General features: G+C 44.6%; 1 protein-coding gene across 1 annotated transcript; it reads right to left on the reverse strand.

Moving 5' to 3' along the window:
- Positions 1-3199: 3199 nt before the first annotated feature.
- Positions 3200-6121, reverse strand: LOC147910149 (uncharacterized). Its single transcript, XM_087404012.1, has 2 exons — positions 5039-6121; positions 3200-4942 (listed from the first exon to the last, which is right to left on the reverse strand). Exons 1-2 carry the CDS (start codon positions 6119-6121, stop codon positions 3200-3202), a joined length of 2826 nt encoding a protein of 941 aa, XP_087260138.1.
- Positions 6122-20136: the final 14015 nt, after the last annotated feature.

Here is a 20136-nt window from a genome sequence, read left to right on the forward strand (position 1 = left end):
TCGATCTCTAGGGAATCGATTCTGTATCTTAAAATGAGGTGAAAATTATAAAAGTGAGCAAATTTACTAGAATACTGATTATTTCATTGGTCAACACCAGAGGCTTTTGAAATGAGATGAAAATTACAAAAGCAGTGATTACTAGGTATTGACCAATTAAATTATGAATATTCTAGTGAATTTGTTCACTTTTGTAATTTTCACTTCATTTCAAGATATTGCAATACAATCGATCTCCAGATCACCTAGATGTAGTGAGAAGTGACAGTGAAAACGAATCGACGTCGATTCGATGATTTTGACGTCGAATCGACGTCGATTCGATGTCGATTTCATTATCATTTCTCACTGAGGTGCAGGTGCATGGCGTAAAGCAAGAAAGAGAATGAAAGATAAAAGGTTCGTTTGCTTTGCACGTTCACATCATTTTATTTTTGTTGTTTGATTTCTAATTTTTTTTTCTTATTAATATTGTTTTAATCTAAAAATATTAATATTTTGTGATAATGTTTTTAATATATGTATATTAATGTGCCTGTATATCTACATTTCATTCATTTTAACACATATTATAATTAGTAAAACAGATAATAGATGTATGCTAATTGTTTAAGTTAATATTAATCATTTTAATTATACTTACAATTTTAATGTACATACATCTTGATTATAACACAACGCTCTCAACTCCAATATAGGGCACATTATAAGGACAAACTTAAAATTTTGCGGCATTACTAGATTCACATTTTCTCATACTTTAGAAAAAAATGTTACTATACTTTAATAGTTAAAAAAATGGAAATTAGAGTTAAGAATATTATCTTTGGTATACATTCATAATTTAATGTAATTAAAATACTTTTTCTTGTTTATATTTGTGTTAGTTTTCTTCATGATTTTTATTTAAATACAAAAATAATAAATACAAAACTAATAGAGAGGTACTTTAGTGTGGTTTCAGTTTGCATTGTTGATTTATTAGCCACGAGAGGTATGATTTATACTTTAAGAAAATTGTTTTTATAAAATTGACGCATGATTCATTAGAACTTACACCTATAAGTGTGTAACTTAACAATTGTTTGTAGATGTAAATATATAATCACATATTAAAATTAAGAACAATAAACTCAAAACTGATACTTTGCTCTGACAAGAATAGAAATCTATAATAGAAACAAGAAAAGGGCAAGTGATTATATTGTAAATATTAATTGTTATACATTCTTATAATACGCTTTAATAATAAATTATTATTAATTCTAATTCGTTTATATATTCTTTCTATTCTAGTAAATATATACGTACGCATCTTATATATTACTGTAGAAAAATCCAAAAAATCTTTCAAAAATCGATCAAGAAAAAACAAATGAATAAAAAAATGCAATTTTATATTGTAGCAAAAAATGATTTATTTAAATGTTTTATTGTATATATAGTAAAACAAATATTTGATAACCTACTTTTACTAGTATAATCAAACAACTATAAGCTATAGAATAGATATCAGGTTACAAAGAAAAAGGATGAAACAAACAAAAAATTTAGAGGGAGGATTATACTTTAAATTCAAGTTTTCTTGATTATAAGTGAAGATGAAGCCAGTGAAATTTATTACTATAAAGAAGGAGATGTATATTCTGTGATATATGTATAATCTTGTTAATCTCAAAATCAAGAGTTACTGTACGCTACTTTGATCCCTTCGAAATGAAAAAATAAGAATTGACGGATATGTTGAAGTATATGGATCTGTTGATATATATTTAGGTAATTTCATAATAAATTCGATTAGATGCACTCAGTGTACACTGATGTACTTTAAAGCCGTCGTACACAAATTGAAAAAATATGTCCAATATAAATATATAAAAACGAATTAAATCATGAAATCTTGAATATATTTTATTATACTGTTAAATAAAATCTATTTTATATTTTAATTCAAAATATTTGTATTTTATTTTTACATAGATTAACCATATTTACACAGATATACCAGTTAATCAGATCTTATATTTATTTAAGGATTCCTTAAATTTGTCTTCAAATGCTGTACGAATTATTTCATTATTTTACTGAACATCTAAAGATGAACTTAAGGAAGCCTTAAATAGAAAGTATGCGAGAGCGCACCGCGCGGAACGATTCGAGTGAGAGAACGGCACAAGGTTGATATAATGCACGACAGTAAAGAGAACTCCGTTTCTCTGTAATTTAACAAAAGAATTTTCTTTAATATGCTCAGTTACAAAGTCAGAAAATATAATTAATTAAATATTAGATTAACAGAATATTAAACGCGGTCACCTTTTTCAAATGATATTTTGGAATCGCGGTAATGGAAAATCTCGGCGATTTTCTCGGCACTTCTCGAAAAGATTCGTTTTATAGCGGTTTTCACTAAGCGGTTAGCACGGCGATTTTACGAAGCGATATAGTAGCGAGATTATGACTCTAAGAACTCTAAGAACTTTTAGACTCTAAGAAGGAGGCCGGCGAGATCGAAGCATTTATTGCTTTCGGCCTGGGCCCTTTCTTCTTGGAAAAAATCCAATAAAATTTTGCCACAATCGTAATTATTACGTGGCATTAGGTGTACAAAATTGATTGGCGCTTTGGATTCTTTTCTAACGACGTTCAACGTAACAGTCATGCGCGACAGAAAATCCGTGCGTGGGATTGGTGACAGCGCGTGACGTATTCGGAGCGCAGCGCTCGCGTGCGCGAATTGAATCGTTCTAGAACTTTCGATTGTCCGTTGCCGGTAACGACAACTTGTTTGCGTGTAACGACTTGTTTTTAAAAAGAACAAAGAACGCCAAATCGCTGATTTTTTATCGAGGATTTAGATCATGCTCGAGATGAAATCACGAGCTCACTTTATGCGTGCGTTCAATGACAATTACTGTCGGTCGACTGAAAGAATTCTTGCTTTTCTTTCGAATTACCGATCTCAAACATTCCCGCCCGTCTCGTCATCTCCGACGATATATGTATAGAAGTTACCTCGAGCGCATTGAGATTACAATAAAAAAAAAACAGTAAACGCGAACATAAGACAAGCTATACAATGCAATGATTCCGTGGAAGAGTTTGAACTGTAAACGAGAGTTATATGACAAATAACATTGAAGCAATGATTTACGAAAGTACACGCGATCAATTCAAGCTCTCTTTTACATTTGATGCATTAGCGTGAGAGATAAACGCGGTAGCCTCTTCTGGCAATAAAACTAATTTGACCAAAGGACGAGTTAATTCGGATGAGGCGGTTTTGACTGTGACCACTCGCACCGTCGTCTCCAGGATGTAGCTGCGTGATCCGCGCCAGAGGCCACTTATTTGGCGGTGAGAGCTCGGAGCGAATGATGCATAGCGATTCAATGCGTGGTGGCAAAGCGTCCTTGGTCCATTTCGGTCTGGTAGCCAGAGTGTGTAAGTACTCTCGTGACCATCTCTGCCAGAAGTGGTCTCGCATTCGCTGGATAAGTTGCCACCTGGAAAGCAAATTTTCCTTCTTGTCCGACAAGGAAGGCTCAGGAATGGCCAACAGTGGTGCCCCGATGAGCAGGTGACCTGGTGTCAGAGCCGTGAGGTCGTCGGAGTCGTCTGAGAGGGCATGCACGGGCCGGGAGTTCAGGCATGCCTCCACTTGTGCGAGCAGGGTGCTCATTTCCTCGAAGGTGAGTCTGGTTTCGCCGATGGTTCGGCGCAGGTGATACTTGGCAGATTTCACGGCCGCCTCCCAGAGTCCACCAAAATGTGGTGCCGAAGGGGGATTAAAGTGCCAATGGATCCCCTCTGATGTAGCGACGTGTGCGATCTTTCGTCCTTCCGACGAGGAGGCTCGGAGCATCTCTCGAAGTTGCCGGTCGGCGCCCGAAAAATTGGTGCCGCAATCGAAGTAGATGTCCGTGCACAGTTCTCGGCGAGATGTGAATCGACGGAGAGCAGCCAGAAAGGCGTCGGTGGTGTAAGCTGAAACAGCCTCGAGATGAACGGCCTTGGAGCTAAAACAAATAAAGACTGCGATGAACGCTTTGTGAGCACTGTGCCCACGCCCTTTGCTCATTCTGATAAAGATAGGCCCGGCGTAGTCGATGCCCACGTGAAGAAATGGTCGTGCAGGAGTCACTCTTCCTGGAGGAAGGTTTCCCATTTTCGGTTGCGGAGTGGCAGCCCTCCACCGTGTGCATGTCACGCACTGATGCAGCCATCGCTTGACCACCGCTCGGCCTTGTGGAATCCAGAACCGGAGGCGAAGCAATCCCAGGGTTAGCTGAACTCCTCCGTGGAGAGTACGGCGATGGTAGGCTTCCACCAGCAGGCGAGTGAGCCATGACCTTGGAGGCACGATGATAGGATGTCGCTCGTCGAAAGACAGCGCTGCGTACTTGAGGCGTCCTCCGACTCGCAGGACTCCGTGTTCGTCCATGTACGGGCTGAGGGTTCGCAGATGGCTGGATCTTGCAAGATCGCGTTTATTTCCGACAGCAGTCATCTCCTCCTGATAATGCCGTGACTGCACTACGCGAATCCATTGGAGGAGTGCTGCGTCGAGTTCGGCTGGGAGAAGCGCTGACCCGTGGAGTTGATCGTCCACTGATCTCACTGAACGACTGCGGTGACGCCAACGCAAGCACCAGGACGTCACTCTCAGTAATTGGTGCGGTGCCGAGAACCTGAGGAGTTCTTCCGGCTCGTGGTTGCTCCTGATGACTGCCGCGAGTGTTGTGGCCCGTTGCTCCGGTACGTCCTTGATGGGCTCCAGATTGATGCTTGGCCATTGCGTCGGATTCCCGCACAACCCTGCCGAACTCGTCCACCACAAGGGATGGTTGAGGAGCTCGTGTGGTGTCAGTCCCCGGGAGGCACAGTCGGCAGGGTTGTCCTTGCCCGGGACGTGACGCCATTGAGCCTCCGGAAGTTGCTGCTGGATTTGTGATACTCTGTTGGCCACGTATGTTTTCCAGCGGGAGGCGTGACCTCGAATCCAGTGTAGCGTGACCTTGGAGTCTGACTAGATTACTGGCGTTGCAGCTAAGTTTAGCACAGAGCGCGTGTGCACGAGTACACTTGAAAGTAAGGCGGCGGCGCAGAGTTCGAGTCGCGGGAGAGAAACAAGTTTGATTGGCGCGACCTTGCTTTTGGCTGTCAATAATCGAATCTTTGTTTGGTTGTTTGCGGTGATGCGGAGGTACACCACAGCGTAATCTCTTTCGGATGCGTCTGCGAAGCCGTGTAATTCGATCTGAGAGCTTATGTCGCCGGTGCCGAGCCAGCGGCCGACTCTGAGCATCTCAAGCAGTGGAAGTTCTTCCCAGAGCCGCTTCCACTTTCCAGCGATGGTTGACGGCAATGGTGTGTCCCAATCCAGCTGTTGCAGCCAGGCCGACTGAATAAGAATTTTAGTTTGAATGGTTACTGGAGCCAGCCATCCGAGCGGGTCGAAGAGTCGAGCGGTCTCCGACCGCAGACTTCTCTTGGTGAACGCGATGACGGTGCGAGGAGGAACAGAGAAGGCGAATTCGTCCCTGGTTGGATACCAGCGCAATCCCAGCGTTGAGTGGTTCTCTTGTTCCCACGACCGCGAGTCTCTGGTGAGACAGTACTCAGACGGAATGTTGCGAAGAAGCTCCTGGCAGTTGGCGGCCCACTTTCGTAGAGAGAACCCGCCCGCCATGCAGAGGTTGCGGAGCTCGACTTGGAGAGTGATAGCGTCGTCTAGAAAATGCGCTCCGGTTACGACATCGTCGTCGTAGCAGTCGTGTCGTAACGCAGCTGCGCCTCGAGGGAAACGCGATCCGTCGTCATCGGCGAGTTGACCATCGGTGTGATCGGCGGTTGAGCGGTGCACAAGGTCGGCTAGCTCATGATCTGCGATGCACTGAAGCGAGTGGCGCTGTGCTGAGTTGGTTACTTGGTCGCAACCTCCCGATAAGATCCAGCCGAGCAGTGTCTTTTGAGCGATAGGCGCTTGGGGGCCTCCCTTGCGGAGACCATCCTGGAGAATGATTGAGCATACTTCCGCTCCAAAAGGTAGCTCAATAGAGTCGTTTGCTGCGTAGCCCGGATCAGCCAATTGGAGCCCCTTTAAGTGTGGCCACTCCATTCTGATCCTTGCGTGATAGCCTTGGTCAAGCGAAAGACGTGGCAGAATAAAGGTTCCGACGGTGAAGTCGGTACCTGTGGTTAACGAGGTCACCTTGAGCGTCACCCTTCCCCTGCTGGGCCGGAGCTTTTGCCGCTGATGCCGATGACTTCGATGATTGCGGATCGAGAGCGTGGCAGGTGTAGGCGCTGGACCAGAGCCTCGGAAATCAGAGAAATTTCCGATCCTTGGTCGATGAGCACGCGTGCGGTATGCCGATTGCCGTGACGATCAGCGATGGAAACTCGCGCAGTTGCGAGCAAAATAGCTTGTGGTCGTAGCGCACTGCCGACAGTGAGCTGACCTCTTGAGGTTTCGGTGAAGCGTACGCATCGTGTAACATTGAGTGGTGACGAGACTTCCACGTGGCACACGTCTTCGTCGACTGGCACTTCGCGAATGTATGAGAGCCGAGGCAGTTGAAGCACAGCTTGTGAGTTTCGGCGACGGCCTTGCGGTCGACCGCGGATTTTTTCTTGAATTCTTCACACACCATCACGTGGTGCTTACCCTTGCATAGGACGCATTGAGAAGACTCGGTGTGTTTCTTGACGTGATGCGACTTGGCAGATCGCGACGGGTTGTCGGAGACCTTGAGCGATTTTGGTTTGGCGGCATTGAGAGTACGTGCCCTTTGGTTTATGAAGTTCATCAGCTCTTTGAGAGTGGACATGTCGCTCGAGGCACTTGAGAGTGACTCCCACTTCAGGCGAGTTCTTGGATCGAAGAGCTCGACGACAAGATGATTTAGTAGATCGAAGCCATGAGAGTCCATAGGCCTGTCAATGCTCTCCTGGCCGTTGACTACCCTGGTCACGGCGTTGAAGATGCGATTGAGCTCCTCCTCAGCTCCTTTCGTTCTTCATCTTAGTCACGGCGGTAAACTTGGAGAAATTGGAGCGTGATAACTCTCTTTTATTTTCGTACTGCTTGCTCAGCAGCTCCCATGCGCGTGGATAGTTGTCTTCGGTCATTGCTAACGGTCGAATCAGTTCCTCAGCAGGACCCTCCAGACAAGTTTTCAGGTAATGAAATTTCTCGATTGCTGAGATTGATGAATTGTTTCCGACAATGGATTGGAAGAGGTCTCGGAATGTAGGCCAATCTTCGAATGCGCCAGAGAAAGAACTAATCTTGAGGCGAGGCAGCGACGGTTTTCCGGAAGACACATTACCTTCTGTTTTGGAAGCTGAACTCGGTTCCTTCGCCATGAGTTTCGTCCGGTAATCGTTCAGCAGGTCGCGCTGCAGCACGTACGTGTTTTCGGCGGAATCGGCAAATTGAGACGTGTTGTACTCACTTTGATCGAAGGCTTCCTTGTAATGTGCTCGAATAAGCTTGTGTTGCTGTTCGAATTCCGTCCACATCTCCGTCGAGAAGCGCCAAGCGGGTTTCGACATTGTGGAGGGTGATGTTGGCCGTCCCCAATTTCTTCAAATTGACCTGGCCATACGACCATGGATGTCACTCTGGGCGCTCAGCAAGGCGGCTATTTCGTCACTCATGCTTTCACTTGCGAATTTTTCTCTCTCTGATTTTCTTGATGATGCGCGCATTGGACGCGATGCACTCGACACTGCGGATGCCGGCGAGAATCCGGCTCGAAGGACCAGAAAATGTGCGGGAGTGCGGAAAGGTTCGAGTGAGAGAACGGCACACGGTTGATATGATACACGACAGTAAAGAGAACTCCGTTTCTTTGTAAATTAACAAAAGAATTTTCTTTAATATGATCAGTTACAGAGTCAGAAAATATAATTAATTAAATATTAGACAGATTAACAGAATATCAAATGCGGTCACCTTTTCCAAATTGTAGTTGGAATCACGGTGATGGAAAATCTCGGCGATTTTCTCGGCACTTTTGAAAGGTTTCGTTTTATAGCGGTTTTCACTAAGCGGTTAGCACGGCGGTTTTACGAAGCGATCTAGTAGCGAGACTATGATTCTAAGAACTCGAAGAACTTTTAGAAGTAAGAACTCTAAGAAGTCTAAGAACTCTAAGCGGTGTAAACTATCTAAGCAATCTGCCCGGGAGGAACAATCATGCGCGACAGAAAATCCTGACCTGGGATTGGTGACAGCGCGTGACGTATTCGTCGAAGCGCGGCGCTCGCGTGCGCGAATTGAATTGTTCTAGAAGCTCGGAACGAATGATGCATAGCGATCCAATGCGTGGTGGCAAAGCGTCCTTGGTCCATTTCGGTCTGGTAGCCAGAGTGTGTAAGTACTCGCGTGACCATCTCTGCCAGAAGTGGTCTCGCATCCGCTGGACAAGTTGCCACCTGGAAAGCAAATTTTCCTTCTTGTCCGTCAAGGAAGGCTCGGGAATGGCCAGCAGTGGTGCCCCGATGAGCAGGTGACCTGGTGTCAGAGCCGTGAGGTCGTCGGAGAGGGCATGCATGGGCCGGGAGTTCAGGCATGCCCCCACTTGTGCAAGCAGGGTGCTCATTTCTTCGAAGGTGAGCCTGGTTTCGCCGATGGTTCGGCGCAGGTGATACTTAGCAGATTTCATGGCCGCCTCCCAGAGTCCACCAAAATGTGGTACCGAAGGGGGGTTAAAATGCCAATGGATCCCCTCTGATGTAGCGACGTGTGCGATCTTTCGTCCTTCTGACGAGGAGGCTCGGAGCATCTCTCGAAGTTGCCGGTCGGCGCCCGAAAAATTGGTGCCGCAATCGGAATAGATGTCCGTGCAAAGTCCTCGGCGAGATGTGAAGCGACGGAGAGCAGCCAGAAAAGCGTCGGTGGTGTATGCTGAAACAGAGACCTCGAGGTGAACGGCCTTGGAACTATTAGGTGTATGACTTTGCTCATTCGGTTTTCGTATAGATGGCTTTAGCGGTAAGTGGTGATCGAAATAAATAGATCATAGACGTCACACAATAAACTTGAGCATCTGTCAACATAATCTTATTAGAATCATTAGTCGATTTGTGTCTGCATCATAAAGTTATTCTCGATTGAAAATGTCAGTTTACGAGCCAAATTCTTGTCATTTGCGGGAGGTTTTAATTTTCTGCTTCTATATGAAGACTTTTGCGGCTGAGGCTCATCGAATGCTTTCAAATATTTATGGTGAAGCCGCTATTAGTGAAAGAACGTGTCATAAGTGGTTTCAAGAACGGTGATTTTCACGTCGAAGACCAGCATAGCGGTGGAAGAGAGAAGGTTTTCGAAGATGCAGAATTGAAGGCATTACTTGATTAAGACTCTTGTCAAAATCAAAAAGAATTGGCACGATCATTAGGAGTGACTCAATCAGCCATTTCAAAACGTCTCAAAGAAATGGGAATGATTCAGAAGCAAAGAAATTGGGTACCGTACGAGTTGAAGCCGAGAGATGTTGAACGACGTTTGTTTGCTTGTGAGCTGCTTGAAAGACAAAGACGGAAGGGCTTTCTGCATCGCATTGTGACTGGGGACGAAAAATGGGTTCATTACGATAATCTCAAGCGCAGAAAATCATGGGGAATTCCCAGCCATGCTTCCACGTCGACGGCCAAACCGAATATTCACGGATCCAAGATCATGCTCTGTATTTGGTGGGACCAGTTCGGCGTAGTATATTATGAGCTGTTAAAATCGACTGAAACAATCACAGGCGATCGGTATCGAACGCAATTGATGCGTTTGAGCCGAGCATTGAAAGACAAACGGCCGCAATACAACGAGAGACACGATAAAGTGATTTTGCAGCATGATAATGCTCGACCCCATGTTGCGAAAGTGGTCAAGACATACTTGGAAACGTTGAAATGGGAAGTCCTACCCCACCCACCGTATTCTCTAGACGTTGCTCCCTCTGACTGTCACTTGTTTCGATCAATGGCATACGAACTGGCTGACCAGCACTTCCGGTCTTATGAAGAAGTAAAAAATTGGATCGATTCGTGGATCGCCTCAAAAGATGACCAGTTTTTTCGACGCGGGATTCGTATGCTGCCCGAAAGATGGGAAAAAGTAGTGGCCAGCGATGGACAATACTTTGAATCATAAATGTATAACCAGTTTTTTAAAATAAAGCCTCGAATTTCGGAAAAAAACCGCATGAGCAAAGTCATACTCCTTATAAAACAAACAAAACTGCGATGAACGCTTTGTGAGCGCTGTGCCCACGCCCTTTGCTCGTCCTGATGAATATAGGCCCGGCGTAGTCGATGCCCACGTGAAGAAATGGTCGTGCAGGAGTCACTCTTCTTGGAGGAAGGTTTCCCATTTTCGGTTGCGGAGTGGCAGCCCTCCACCGAGTGCATGTCACGCACTGATGCCGCCATCGCTTGACCACTGCTCGGCCTTGTGGAATCCAGAACCGGAGGCGAAGCATTCCCAGGGTCATCTGAACTCCTCCGTGGAGAGTACGGCGATGGTAGGTCCCAGTCTAGCTGTTGCAGCCAGGCCGACTGAATTAGAATTTTTGCTTGAATGGTTACTGGAGCCAGCCATCCGAGCGGGTCGAAGAGTCGAGCGGTCTCCGACAGCAGACTTCTCTTGGTAAACGCGACGACGGTGCGAGGAGGAACAGAGAAGGCGAATTCGTCCCTAGTTGGATACCAGCGCAATCCCAGTAGCAGTAGCAGTAGCAGTAGCAGAGAGCATAGAGCAGAGAGCAGTAGCAGTAGCAGTAGCAGTAGCAGTAGCAGTAGCAGAGAGCAGTAGCAGTAGCAGTAGCAGTAGCAGTAGCAGTAGCAGTAGCAGTAGCAGTAGCAGTAGCAGTAGCAGAGAGCAGAGAGCAGTAGCAGTAGCAGTAGCAGAGAGCAGAGAGCAGAGAGCAGTAGCAGTAGCAGTAGCAGTAGCAGTAGCAGTAGCAGAGAGCAGAGAGCAGAGAGCAGTAGCAGTAGCAGTAGCAGTAGCAGTAGCAGTAGCAGTAGCAGTAGCAGTAGCAGTAGCAGTAGCAGTAGCAGAGAGCAGAGAGCAGTAGCAGTAGCAGTAGCAGTAGCAGTAGCAGTAGCAGAGAGCAGAGAGCAGTAGCAGTAGCAGTAGCAGTAGCAGTAGCAGTAGCAGAGAGCAGAGAGCAGTAGCAGTAGCAGTAGCAGTAGCAGAGAGCAGAGAGCAGTAGCAGTAGCAGTAGCAGTAGCAGTAGCAGTAGCAGTAGCAGTAGCAGTAGCAGTAGCAGTAGCAGTAGCAGTAGCAGTAGCAGTAGCAGTAGCAGTAGCAGTAGCAGTAGCAGTAGCAGTAGCAGTAGCAGTAGCAGTAGCAGTAGCAGTAGCAGTAGCAGTAGCAGTAGCAGTAGCAGAGAGCAGTAGCAGTAGCAGTAGCAGTAGCAGTAGCAGTAGCAGTAGCAGAGAGCAGTAGCAGTAGCAGTAGCAGTAGCAGTAGCAGTAGCAGAGAGCAGTAGCAGTAGCAGTAGCAGTAGCAGTAGCAGTAGCAGTAGCAGTAGCAGTAGCAGTAGCAGTAGCAGTAGCAGTAGCAGTAGCAGTAGCAGTAGCAGTAGCAGTAGCAGTAGCAGTAGCAGTAGCAGAGAGCAGTAGCAGTAGCAGTAGCAGTAGCAGTAGCAGTAGCAGTAGCAGTAGCAGTAGCAGTAGCAGTAGCAGTAGCAGTAGCAGTAGCAGTAGCAGAGAGCAGTAGCAGTAGCAGTAGCAGTAGCAGTAGCAGTAGCAGAGAGCAGTAGCAGTAGCAGTAGCAGTAGCAGTAGCAGTAGCAGTAGCAGAGAGCAGTAGCAGTAGCAGTAGCAGTAGCAGTAGCAGTAGCAGTAGCAGTAGCAGTAGCAGTAGCAGTAGCAGTAGCAGTAGCAGTAGCAGTAGCAGTAGCAGTAGCAGAGAGCAGTAGCAGTAGCAGTAGCAGTAGCAGTAGCAGTAGCAGTAGCAGTAGCAGTAGCAGTAGCAGTAGCAGTAGCAGTAGCAGTAGCAGTAGCAGTAGCAGTAGCAGTAGCAGTAGCAGTAGCAGTAGCAGTAGCAGTAGCAGTAGCAGTAGCAGAGAGCAGTAGCAGTAGCAGTAGCAGTAGCAGTAGCAGTAGCAGTAGCAGTAGCAGTAGCAGTAGCAGTAGCAGTAGCAGTAGCAGTAGCAGTAGCAGAGAGCAGTAGCAGTAGCAGTAGCAGTAGCAGTAGCAGTAGCAGAGAGCAGTAGCAGTAGCAGTAGCAGTAGCAGTAGCAGTAGCAGTAGCAGTAGCAGTAGCAGTAGCAGTAGCAGTAGCAGTAGCAGAGAGCAGAGAGCAGTAGCAGTAGCAGTAGCAGAGCTAACGAAAGCTGCGCGTTTCTAATCTCAAATATGTCCTCTTGTTCTCGAAAAGCGAACTATTTACTTTGGAAAAAAAAGTCGACTGGCCCTATGGGCGCAACCATTTTCTCTTTTCTCTATTTCTTTTCTCTCTTTTTTTTTTCTTTTTTTTAGGAATTTTTACCAGACTATCTTAGAAGTAAAGATGCCTAAGTCGAATTCTATTTACATTCAACTCGGGAGATGATCCTACGAAAGTACTCTCGGGCGACAGTCTAGCCCTCGCGGCCGAATCAAATTGACATTTATACATCGCCGAGAAATTCCAGATTATCATAACAGCGAGGTCCGAGGCATGGGAGAGTACAGTATAATACTCTATGCAGAATTCGCTGGTCGTCATGCAGATTTTATCTCTTTATCATCCGCATCTCGACGAAGCTAGGAAGGAAAATCTAGGGAGAGGAGAGGGACAAAGAGAGAACTGCGAAAGAAGACAACGGAGGAAAGTCTCTTGGAAGATTCCAGTCTCCCTCCCCCCCCCTCCCGGCTTGGAAACGTGAAATAGCACCGAGATGGAGAAAACGGTGAGGCAAAGGGGAAAGAGGGGAGCGGTCGTTTCCGCTTGCGTTTTCCCGGAGAAAGAGCCGGTTGGTCGGTCGTCTCGAGAACGGTGGCCGCGAAAGGGAAAAATCCGGGAAGAAGCGAGGAGGCGACGCGTCGATAACGTTGGAAAAACGTAAAAGGCGCTCTACGGAGAAAGAACCGGCGGATCGAGGCGAGACGAGGAGAAGGAGGAGAGGAAAAAAGGCAGCTGGGTTAGTTGGGGAGGGAACGGAACGGAAAGATAGATAGATGGATATAGCGGGGAGAAGAAAAAGCCAGAGGAGAAGAGAGAGACGGCGGGAGGGATAAGACAGAGATATAGGAAAGAACGAGGGAAAAGGGGAGGTCCTCTCCCTATCGTTAGGGTGAGAAGAAAGGAGAGAGAAAGAGAGAGAGAGAGAGAGAGAGAGAGAAAAAGAGAAAGAAGGGTAGCGTATAACCGTGGAAGCGAAGGGGCCACGAGAAAATAGCGTCTTAGGCGCGAGGGGAAGAGGGAATGAGTAAATGGAACCAACGCGCGCAGCGAAAGAGAGAAAAGACTGGGAGAGGGGTGGAAGGAGGTGAGCGGAGGGTCGTGGAAGAAGCGACGAAACGACCGAGAGACAAGAAAAAGGAGGGCGAAGGACGGTGGGGGAGACGAAACGACGACGTGAAATGGGTGAGAAGGGCGGAGAGAGAGAGAGAGAGAGAGAGAGAGGGAGGGGGGTAGGAATTGAGAGGGGAGAGCAGAGAGAAGAATGAGGGTGGTAGAGAAGCAAACGGGCAGGAGGAGAAGGAGAGGGAAGGGGGAAGAGTAAAACGTCTACTCTGCGAATGGCAGAGGGATAGACGGGGAAAAAGAAAAAGGACATGGCGTGGCAGGGAGGCGAGGTGAAATTGGACACAAAAAGCTCGAAGAAAAATTGAGATGAATCGTGGGAGGGAAGATGGAAGGGCGGTTCCCTCTCCTCTCCCGCGCTAGAGGGGAAAAACCCGTACTTCTTCCAGGCTGCGAAAGAAAATGCGAGCGTAAGGGATGAGAACCGGTCGCTAACGCTTCGCTTTTTCGATTTCTCTTCTCGATTTTCTCACGATGCTGCTATCTCTTTTCTCCTAATTTTAGAAACAGACTGCTTTTTCTGCTTACAATAGAAATGTATATGCTTGCAACATTTTTTTCTCGTATTTATTGTAGAATACGTATTATAGAATAAATAGGATTTTTCAGGCGCTATTCCATTTAAGAGAAAAGATTTTTCACAGGAATTATACTTTAGTATAGATTAAATTTTTTTTTAACTTGATTTCTTGTGGAAAAAAACCTCTTCTTCTAAATGGAATAAATCCTGAAAAATCCTGTTTATTCTATCGAATAATATTATGATAACTGAAATGATTAAAATGTAAAATTATACTTTTCTATAATCAAAAAAGGAAAATTGCGTTTTTTAATCTTTTAACTGTTTGTTTTTCATATTTTATGTTATTAAAATTTTTTTATTAAATTGTTACAAACTTAAAAATTCTTCAAACAAAAGCTAGAATTCCATCTATATTAAAATTCTTAAAAAAAATTAACTCCATAAATGTCTTATAATATTATTCCACCTTAATGGATCGTATAATGAAATTACTCTTACAGAGACGCTCATCTTATACAGCTGAATTCTCTTTTCATTTTTGCTCTCTTTCTTTCTTTCTTTCTTTCTTTTTTTTTCTCTTAATTGCATGATTTTATTTTAAAGCTCTATTTTAATACATCCGCGCGTTCCATCACATTTGTTCCAGTATTACAATTACACAGTGAGGATTTGCGTTTCCTGTTTGCGAAAAATATAATCTGAGAGATTGAATTCTCCTCTTTTTCGCAGCACGCGCTCCTTGATCTCTGCCCAGACTCTCTCGGTTTACCGTCTCTCAGGAAAGCGGCGGCTTTCTAACGCTCCCGAAAGATTAGTGCGAGCTAACCGGCCCTTCTTCCCTCCCCCCCTCCACTCCTCCTTCACGTGAACGTATTTTTTTATTATCTTCCTTCGTCGTTTCGGTGTCGTCATCAAGGAGAGATGTGTGCACCGTTTTCCTTTCATCTTCTCTTTGTTACACACGCAGAATCGACGTCTGCTCGCGTCTCTCGTGATCGCGTCCTGCCATAAATTCGCTACTATCTCTCCCGACGTTTTTCGAAGGCGCCGTTCTCGTCCACGACTCTTCGTCACCACCAGCGGCTTCCTCGCGTTCCTTCTCTCACGAGTTTCAATGAAAGTGACAGGAAAATCGCTCGAGACGGTCGCCGCTGGGGCCGTAGCTCCTCGGAGAAACCAAACGAAGAGTGTTTCAGATCCTAATGCGCATCGCATCGAAACCGGAGGTATAAGTGCATCGAGAAAGCGTATCGATGGATACGATCGATCACGCTGTTCGTCACCTCGAATTTCCACCGAATACTCAATATAGCGCGCGAATTATTAGGTGTTGGAATTAATTCGTAGCGTTTTACAAGAGATGGCACAAGCAGTACACTATTTCGTTGTTACCTATAGTTCTGTATACATTGTAAACATCTATCATAGGACGTCATTTGCCGTACATAACCTTTCTTGAAATCATAAATAACAATACTGTATAATTCATTGAATATGTCAAAATTTGTGCCAGATAAAGTGTTTTTGCGGGGAGTTTTGCTTCATTACTTTAATATGAACAAAAGTGCAGCTGAAGCTCATCGTATTTTAGTGGATGTGTATAGTGAACATGCTCTGGCTGAGCAAACGTGTAGGAAGTGGTTTGCACGTTTTAAAGCTGGTGATTTCGACTTGGATGACAAGGAGCGACCTGGTCAGCCGAAAAAATTTGAAGATAACGATTTGCAGGCACTGCTCAATGAAAACTCATGTCAAACACTTAAAGAATTATCTACGTCATTGGAAGTTGACTTCTCAACAATAGGAAAACGTCTTAAAAGTTTGGGCATGATCCAGAAGGAAGGACATTGGGTCCCATATGAATTGAAACCAAGGGATATTGAGAGACGTTTTCTCACGTGCGAACTGCTGCTTCAACGGCAGAAAAGAAAAGGTTTTTTGCATCGGATTGTTACCGGTGACGAAAAGTGGATCCATTATGACAATCCAAAGCGCAGAAAGTCATGGGTTAAGCCCGGCGAACCATCAACATCAGTGGCAAAGCCCAATATCCATGGCTCAAAGCTCCTGCTCTGTATTTGGTGGGATCAGAAGGGTGTCATATACTACGAACTGCTAAAACCGCATGAAACCGTTACTGGAGATCTCTACCGACGGCAACTGATGCGCTTGAGCCGTGCATTGAAGCAAAAACGGTCGGAATACTTCGAAAGACACGATAAAGTCATCTTGCTGCACGACAATGCTCGCCCACACGTTGCAAAACCGGTAAAAACATACCTGGAAACACTTAAATGGGAAGTGCTACCGCACCCGCTGTATTCTCCTGATATTGCACCTAGCGACTACCACTTGTTTCGATCATTAGCTCATAGCTTGTGCGAGCAGAAGTTCACATCTTACGAAGATTGTACAAAATGGTTCGATTCCTGGATTTCATCTAAAGATGAACAGTTCTTCCGACGCGGTATTCATTCACTGCCCGAAAGATAGTCAAAAGTAGTAGAAAGTGATGGGAAGTACTTTCATTAATGTATTTTTTAATGCTCATGTGAAATAAATAACATTCTTTCATTAAAAAAACGCTACGAATTAATTCCAACACCTAATAATATCTGTTAATTTAAAAATAATTCTTTATTGAATATATATACGATTTTGTTTCGAGATTTATTATACTTAATATTTTTTAAATGTGTTTATTTATATTGCATATCTTTTGATGTAAATAATAATTTATTATAAAACATAATACGTGACAGGGAGAGAAAATGAAAAAATTTATTATTTTTTACTTAACACTTAATACTCCATACGCTTTTTTTCTTTATTCTTTCCATTTCTTGTCTCCTTTTTAAGACAATCTCTCTAATAAGTTCTGCATTTACATATTATTGTGGATAAAGATCCTACAATTACAAATTCAACTTCTTCCCACATTAGAAAGTGTAATAGACAAATAATTAATATAAGTGTACATTAATGAATTTATATAATAAAAATAATTATTTATGCTGTTTATTTGACATAAAATATATATCCTGGAGTATCGTAAACTTTACTACTGTACCGAGTTCATCTCGTCGACTATCCCGTCTCACTCCGTTTCTTCACGTCGCGTTGCATCCGGTTTTCTCCTGGTTCTCTCTCCGCGGCCGCTTTAATTGCGTGTCTTCCTTCTTTCACTCAATTATCCTCCTCAAATCAACGCGGTTGGCCGTGTCGCAGAGGCTTAAACAATGTTCCTCAAAACTAGGTGAGCCACTTTTACGCTACATCGCGATCAATCTTTCCGGCTATTCGCGCCAAATTATTCCGTCACGAGTAACGCGAATGGAGTGTAGAATGAATAATTACGAAATATGGGAAGACGAAGAGTCATTTTTTCTTGTAGCGCGATTGAAATATCGCGAAACTTCTCGACATTTCATTCGCGGCAGATTATTTCGTCGCGGATAAAACTGCGGAATACAGAACAACGAGATGGATGAATAGTAGTGGAATATATAGGAACCACTTTTATACGCGACACGATGAAAACGCAATGGATCTTTGCGATCTATTCGCCTCTGCGAATAATACTTTATCGCGCGGCGAATAAAGAGACGAAATACAAAGAGAAGGTCATAAAGCTTCCTGGCAAATGACAGAATTATCGCTATTGCTTTCGATTGAAAATTGATAAAAGTGGGATCTTTAAAATATACCCATGTATGCGTAAATTAAAAGGAACTTTTATAAAATATTTCTACTTTGGGATATTTAAACTTATAAAATAAATGTAAAAGATTGCCTTGCTACAATAAAAACGTTTCCTTCGATTCTCGACTACGTTCATTTTGGTTTTATACAAAAAAAATGAAAATTACGCGATTCTTGAAAGATACACACTGTTAAATTCGTAATGTCAAATTGTACTCGAATTGAATTATTTTTAATTATTTCTATAAACCCCGTCATTCTTACCCAATATAATCCCGATAATTTGAATTAAAATAAAAGAGTTGAACATTCTAACTAAAAAAAAAAATGTATTAAATTTGTCTCAAATTTAATTTATTATTTACTACATGCAGTACATGCACATATATTAGATGTTCACTGTCTACAGAAATGGATTAATTTACATTTTGACACATGGAAGTTAAAAATGGCAAAATGTTATTTAACGGATTGCTGCTTTCATATTATGTTCTTAACTAACAAGCTGGAAGATGCTGCTTTAAGATGCAAGAAGTGTGACACTCGAATATATTAAATGTCCTCATCACTCTCAAAAATATTATCCTTTTATCAACTGTCCACGGCATATCGATAAAAGTTAATATCGTAAACAGTGAGAATTCCGTTATTATCGGCTTAACAATACACATAACATATTTTCAAATTTCCTCGCTGCCAGATAGTTTTCGAACTTGCAGGGGCAAATCGCGCAATTGCGACATGATGGAAAGAATAGATAAATTAGGAAAGGGACGAAAAAGAGGTCGAGAAATTAACGCGAGACAATCGATTATCGTCGTTTCTTGCCCGTTATCAGAAATTATCTGCGCGTCTTCGCGGTCGGCACGCCAGGAAACCCAATTTCGCGATATCAATGTGCGCGCGTACCTGTTACGCGACTCGCGTGTCTATGTGTGTGCCGTGCGACACGCACGCATAGACTCGCTGTATGGACATAAGGCAATCCGCGTTTCGATTTCGCGAATAGATTTCAAATGAATCCAAGCGTTTCTCCGAGCGTTGAAGAACGCGTTGTAGCAAAGAGCAGAGAGCAGTAGCAGTAGCAGTAGCAGTAGCAGTAACAGTAGCAGTAGCAGTAGCAGTAGCAGTAGCAGTAGCAGAGAGCAGAGAGCAGTAGCAATAGCAATAGCAGTAGCAGAGAGCAGTAGCAGTAGCAGTAGCAGTAGCAGTAGCAGTAGCAGTAGCAGAGAGCAGTAGCAGTAGCAGTAGCAGTAGCAGTAGCAGTAGCAGTAGCAGTAGCAGTAGCAGTAGCAGTAGCAGTAGCAGTAGCAGTAGCAGTAGCAGTAGCAGTAGCAGTAGCAGTAGCAGTAGCAGTAGCAGTAGCAGTAGCAGTAGCAGTAGCAGTAGCAGTAGCAGTAGCAGTAGCAGTAGCAGTAGCAGAGAGCAGTAGCAGTAGCAGTAGCAGTAGCAGTAGCAGTAGCAGTAGCAGTAGCAGTAGCAGTAGCAGTAGCAGTAGCAGAGAGCAGTAGCAGTAGCAGTAGCAGTAGCAGTAGCAGAGAGCAGAGAGCAGTAGCAGTAGCAGTAGCAGTAGCAGTAGCAGTAGCAGTAGCAGAGAGCAGAGAGCAGTAGCAGTAGCAGTAGCAGTAGCAGTAGCAGTAGCAGAGAGCAGAGAGCAGTAGCAGTAGCAGTAGCAGTAGCAGAGAGCAGAGAGCAGTAGCAGTAGCAGTAGCAGTAGCAGAGAGCAGAGAGCAGTAGCAGTAGCAGTAGCAGTAGCAGTAGCAGAGAGCAGAGAGCAGAGAGCAGTAGCAGTAGCAGTAGCAGTAGCAGTAGCAGTAGCAGAGAGCAGAGAGCAGTAGCAGTAGCAGTAGCAGTAGCAGTAGCAGAGAGCAGTAGCAGTAGCAGTAGCAGTAGCAGTAGCAGTAGCAGTAGCAGTAGCAGCAGCAGTAGCAGTAGCAGTAGCAGTAGCAGTAGCAGTAGCAGTAGCAGTAGCAGTAGCAGTAGCAGTAGCAGTAGCAGAGAGCAGAGAGCAGTAGCAGTAGCAGTAGCAGTAGCAGTAGCAGAGAGCAGAGAGCAGTAGCAGTAGCAGTAGCAGTAGCAGTAGCAGTAGCAGTAGCAGTAGCAGTAGCAGAGAGCAGAGAGCAGTAGCAGTAGCAGTAGCAGTAGCAGAGAGCAGTAGCAGTAGCAGTAGCAGTAGCAGTAGCAGTAGCAGAGAGCAGTAGCAGTAGCAGTAGCAGCAGCAGTAGCAGAGCAGTAGAAGTAGCAGTAGCAGTAGCAGTAGCAGTAGCAGTAGCAGTAGCAGTAGCAGAGCGCAGAGAGCAGTAGCAGTAGCAGTAGCAGTAGCAGTAGCAGTAGCAGTAGCAGTAGCAGTAGCAGTAGCAGTAGCAGTAGCAGTAGCAGATAGCAGTAGCA

Source organism: Acromyrmex echinatior, chromosome 3 (genome assembly GCF_024713525.1).
Source record: "Acromyrmex echinatior isolate Ae372 chromosome 3, ASM2471352v2, whole genome shotgun sequence".
In the NCBI taxonomy this organism is placed as follows: Eukaryota; Metazoa; Arthropoda; class Insecta; order Hymenoptera; family Formicidae; genus Acromyrmex; species Acromyrmex echinatior.

Bases quoted from the DNA above. Each gene is read 5' to 3' on its own strand.
- LOC147910149 (XM_087404012.1), bottom strand. From the start codon at position 6,121: ATGGAGTGGCCACACTTAAAGGGGCTCCAATTGGCTGATCCGGGCTAC. The intron at 4,943-5,038 runs GTAATCTAGTCA...TCACAAATCCAG, and splicing joins TAAACTTAGCTGCAACGCCA to CAGCAACTTCCGGAGGCTCA.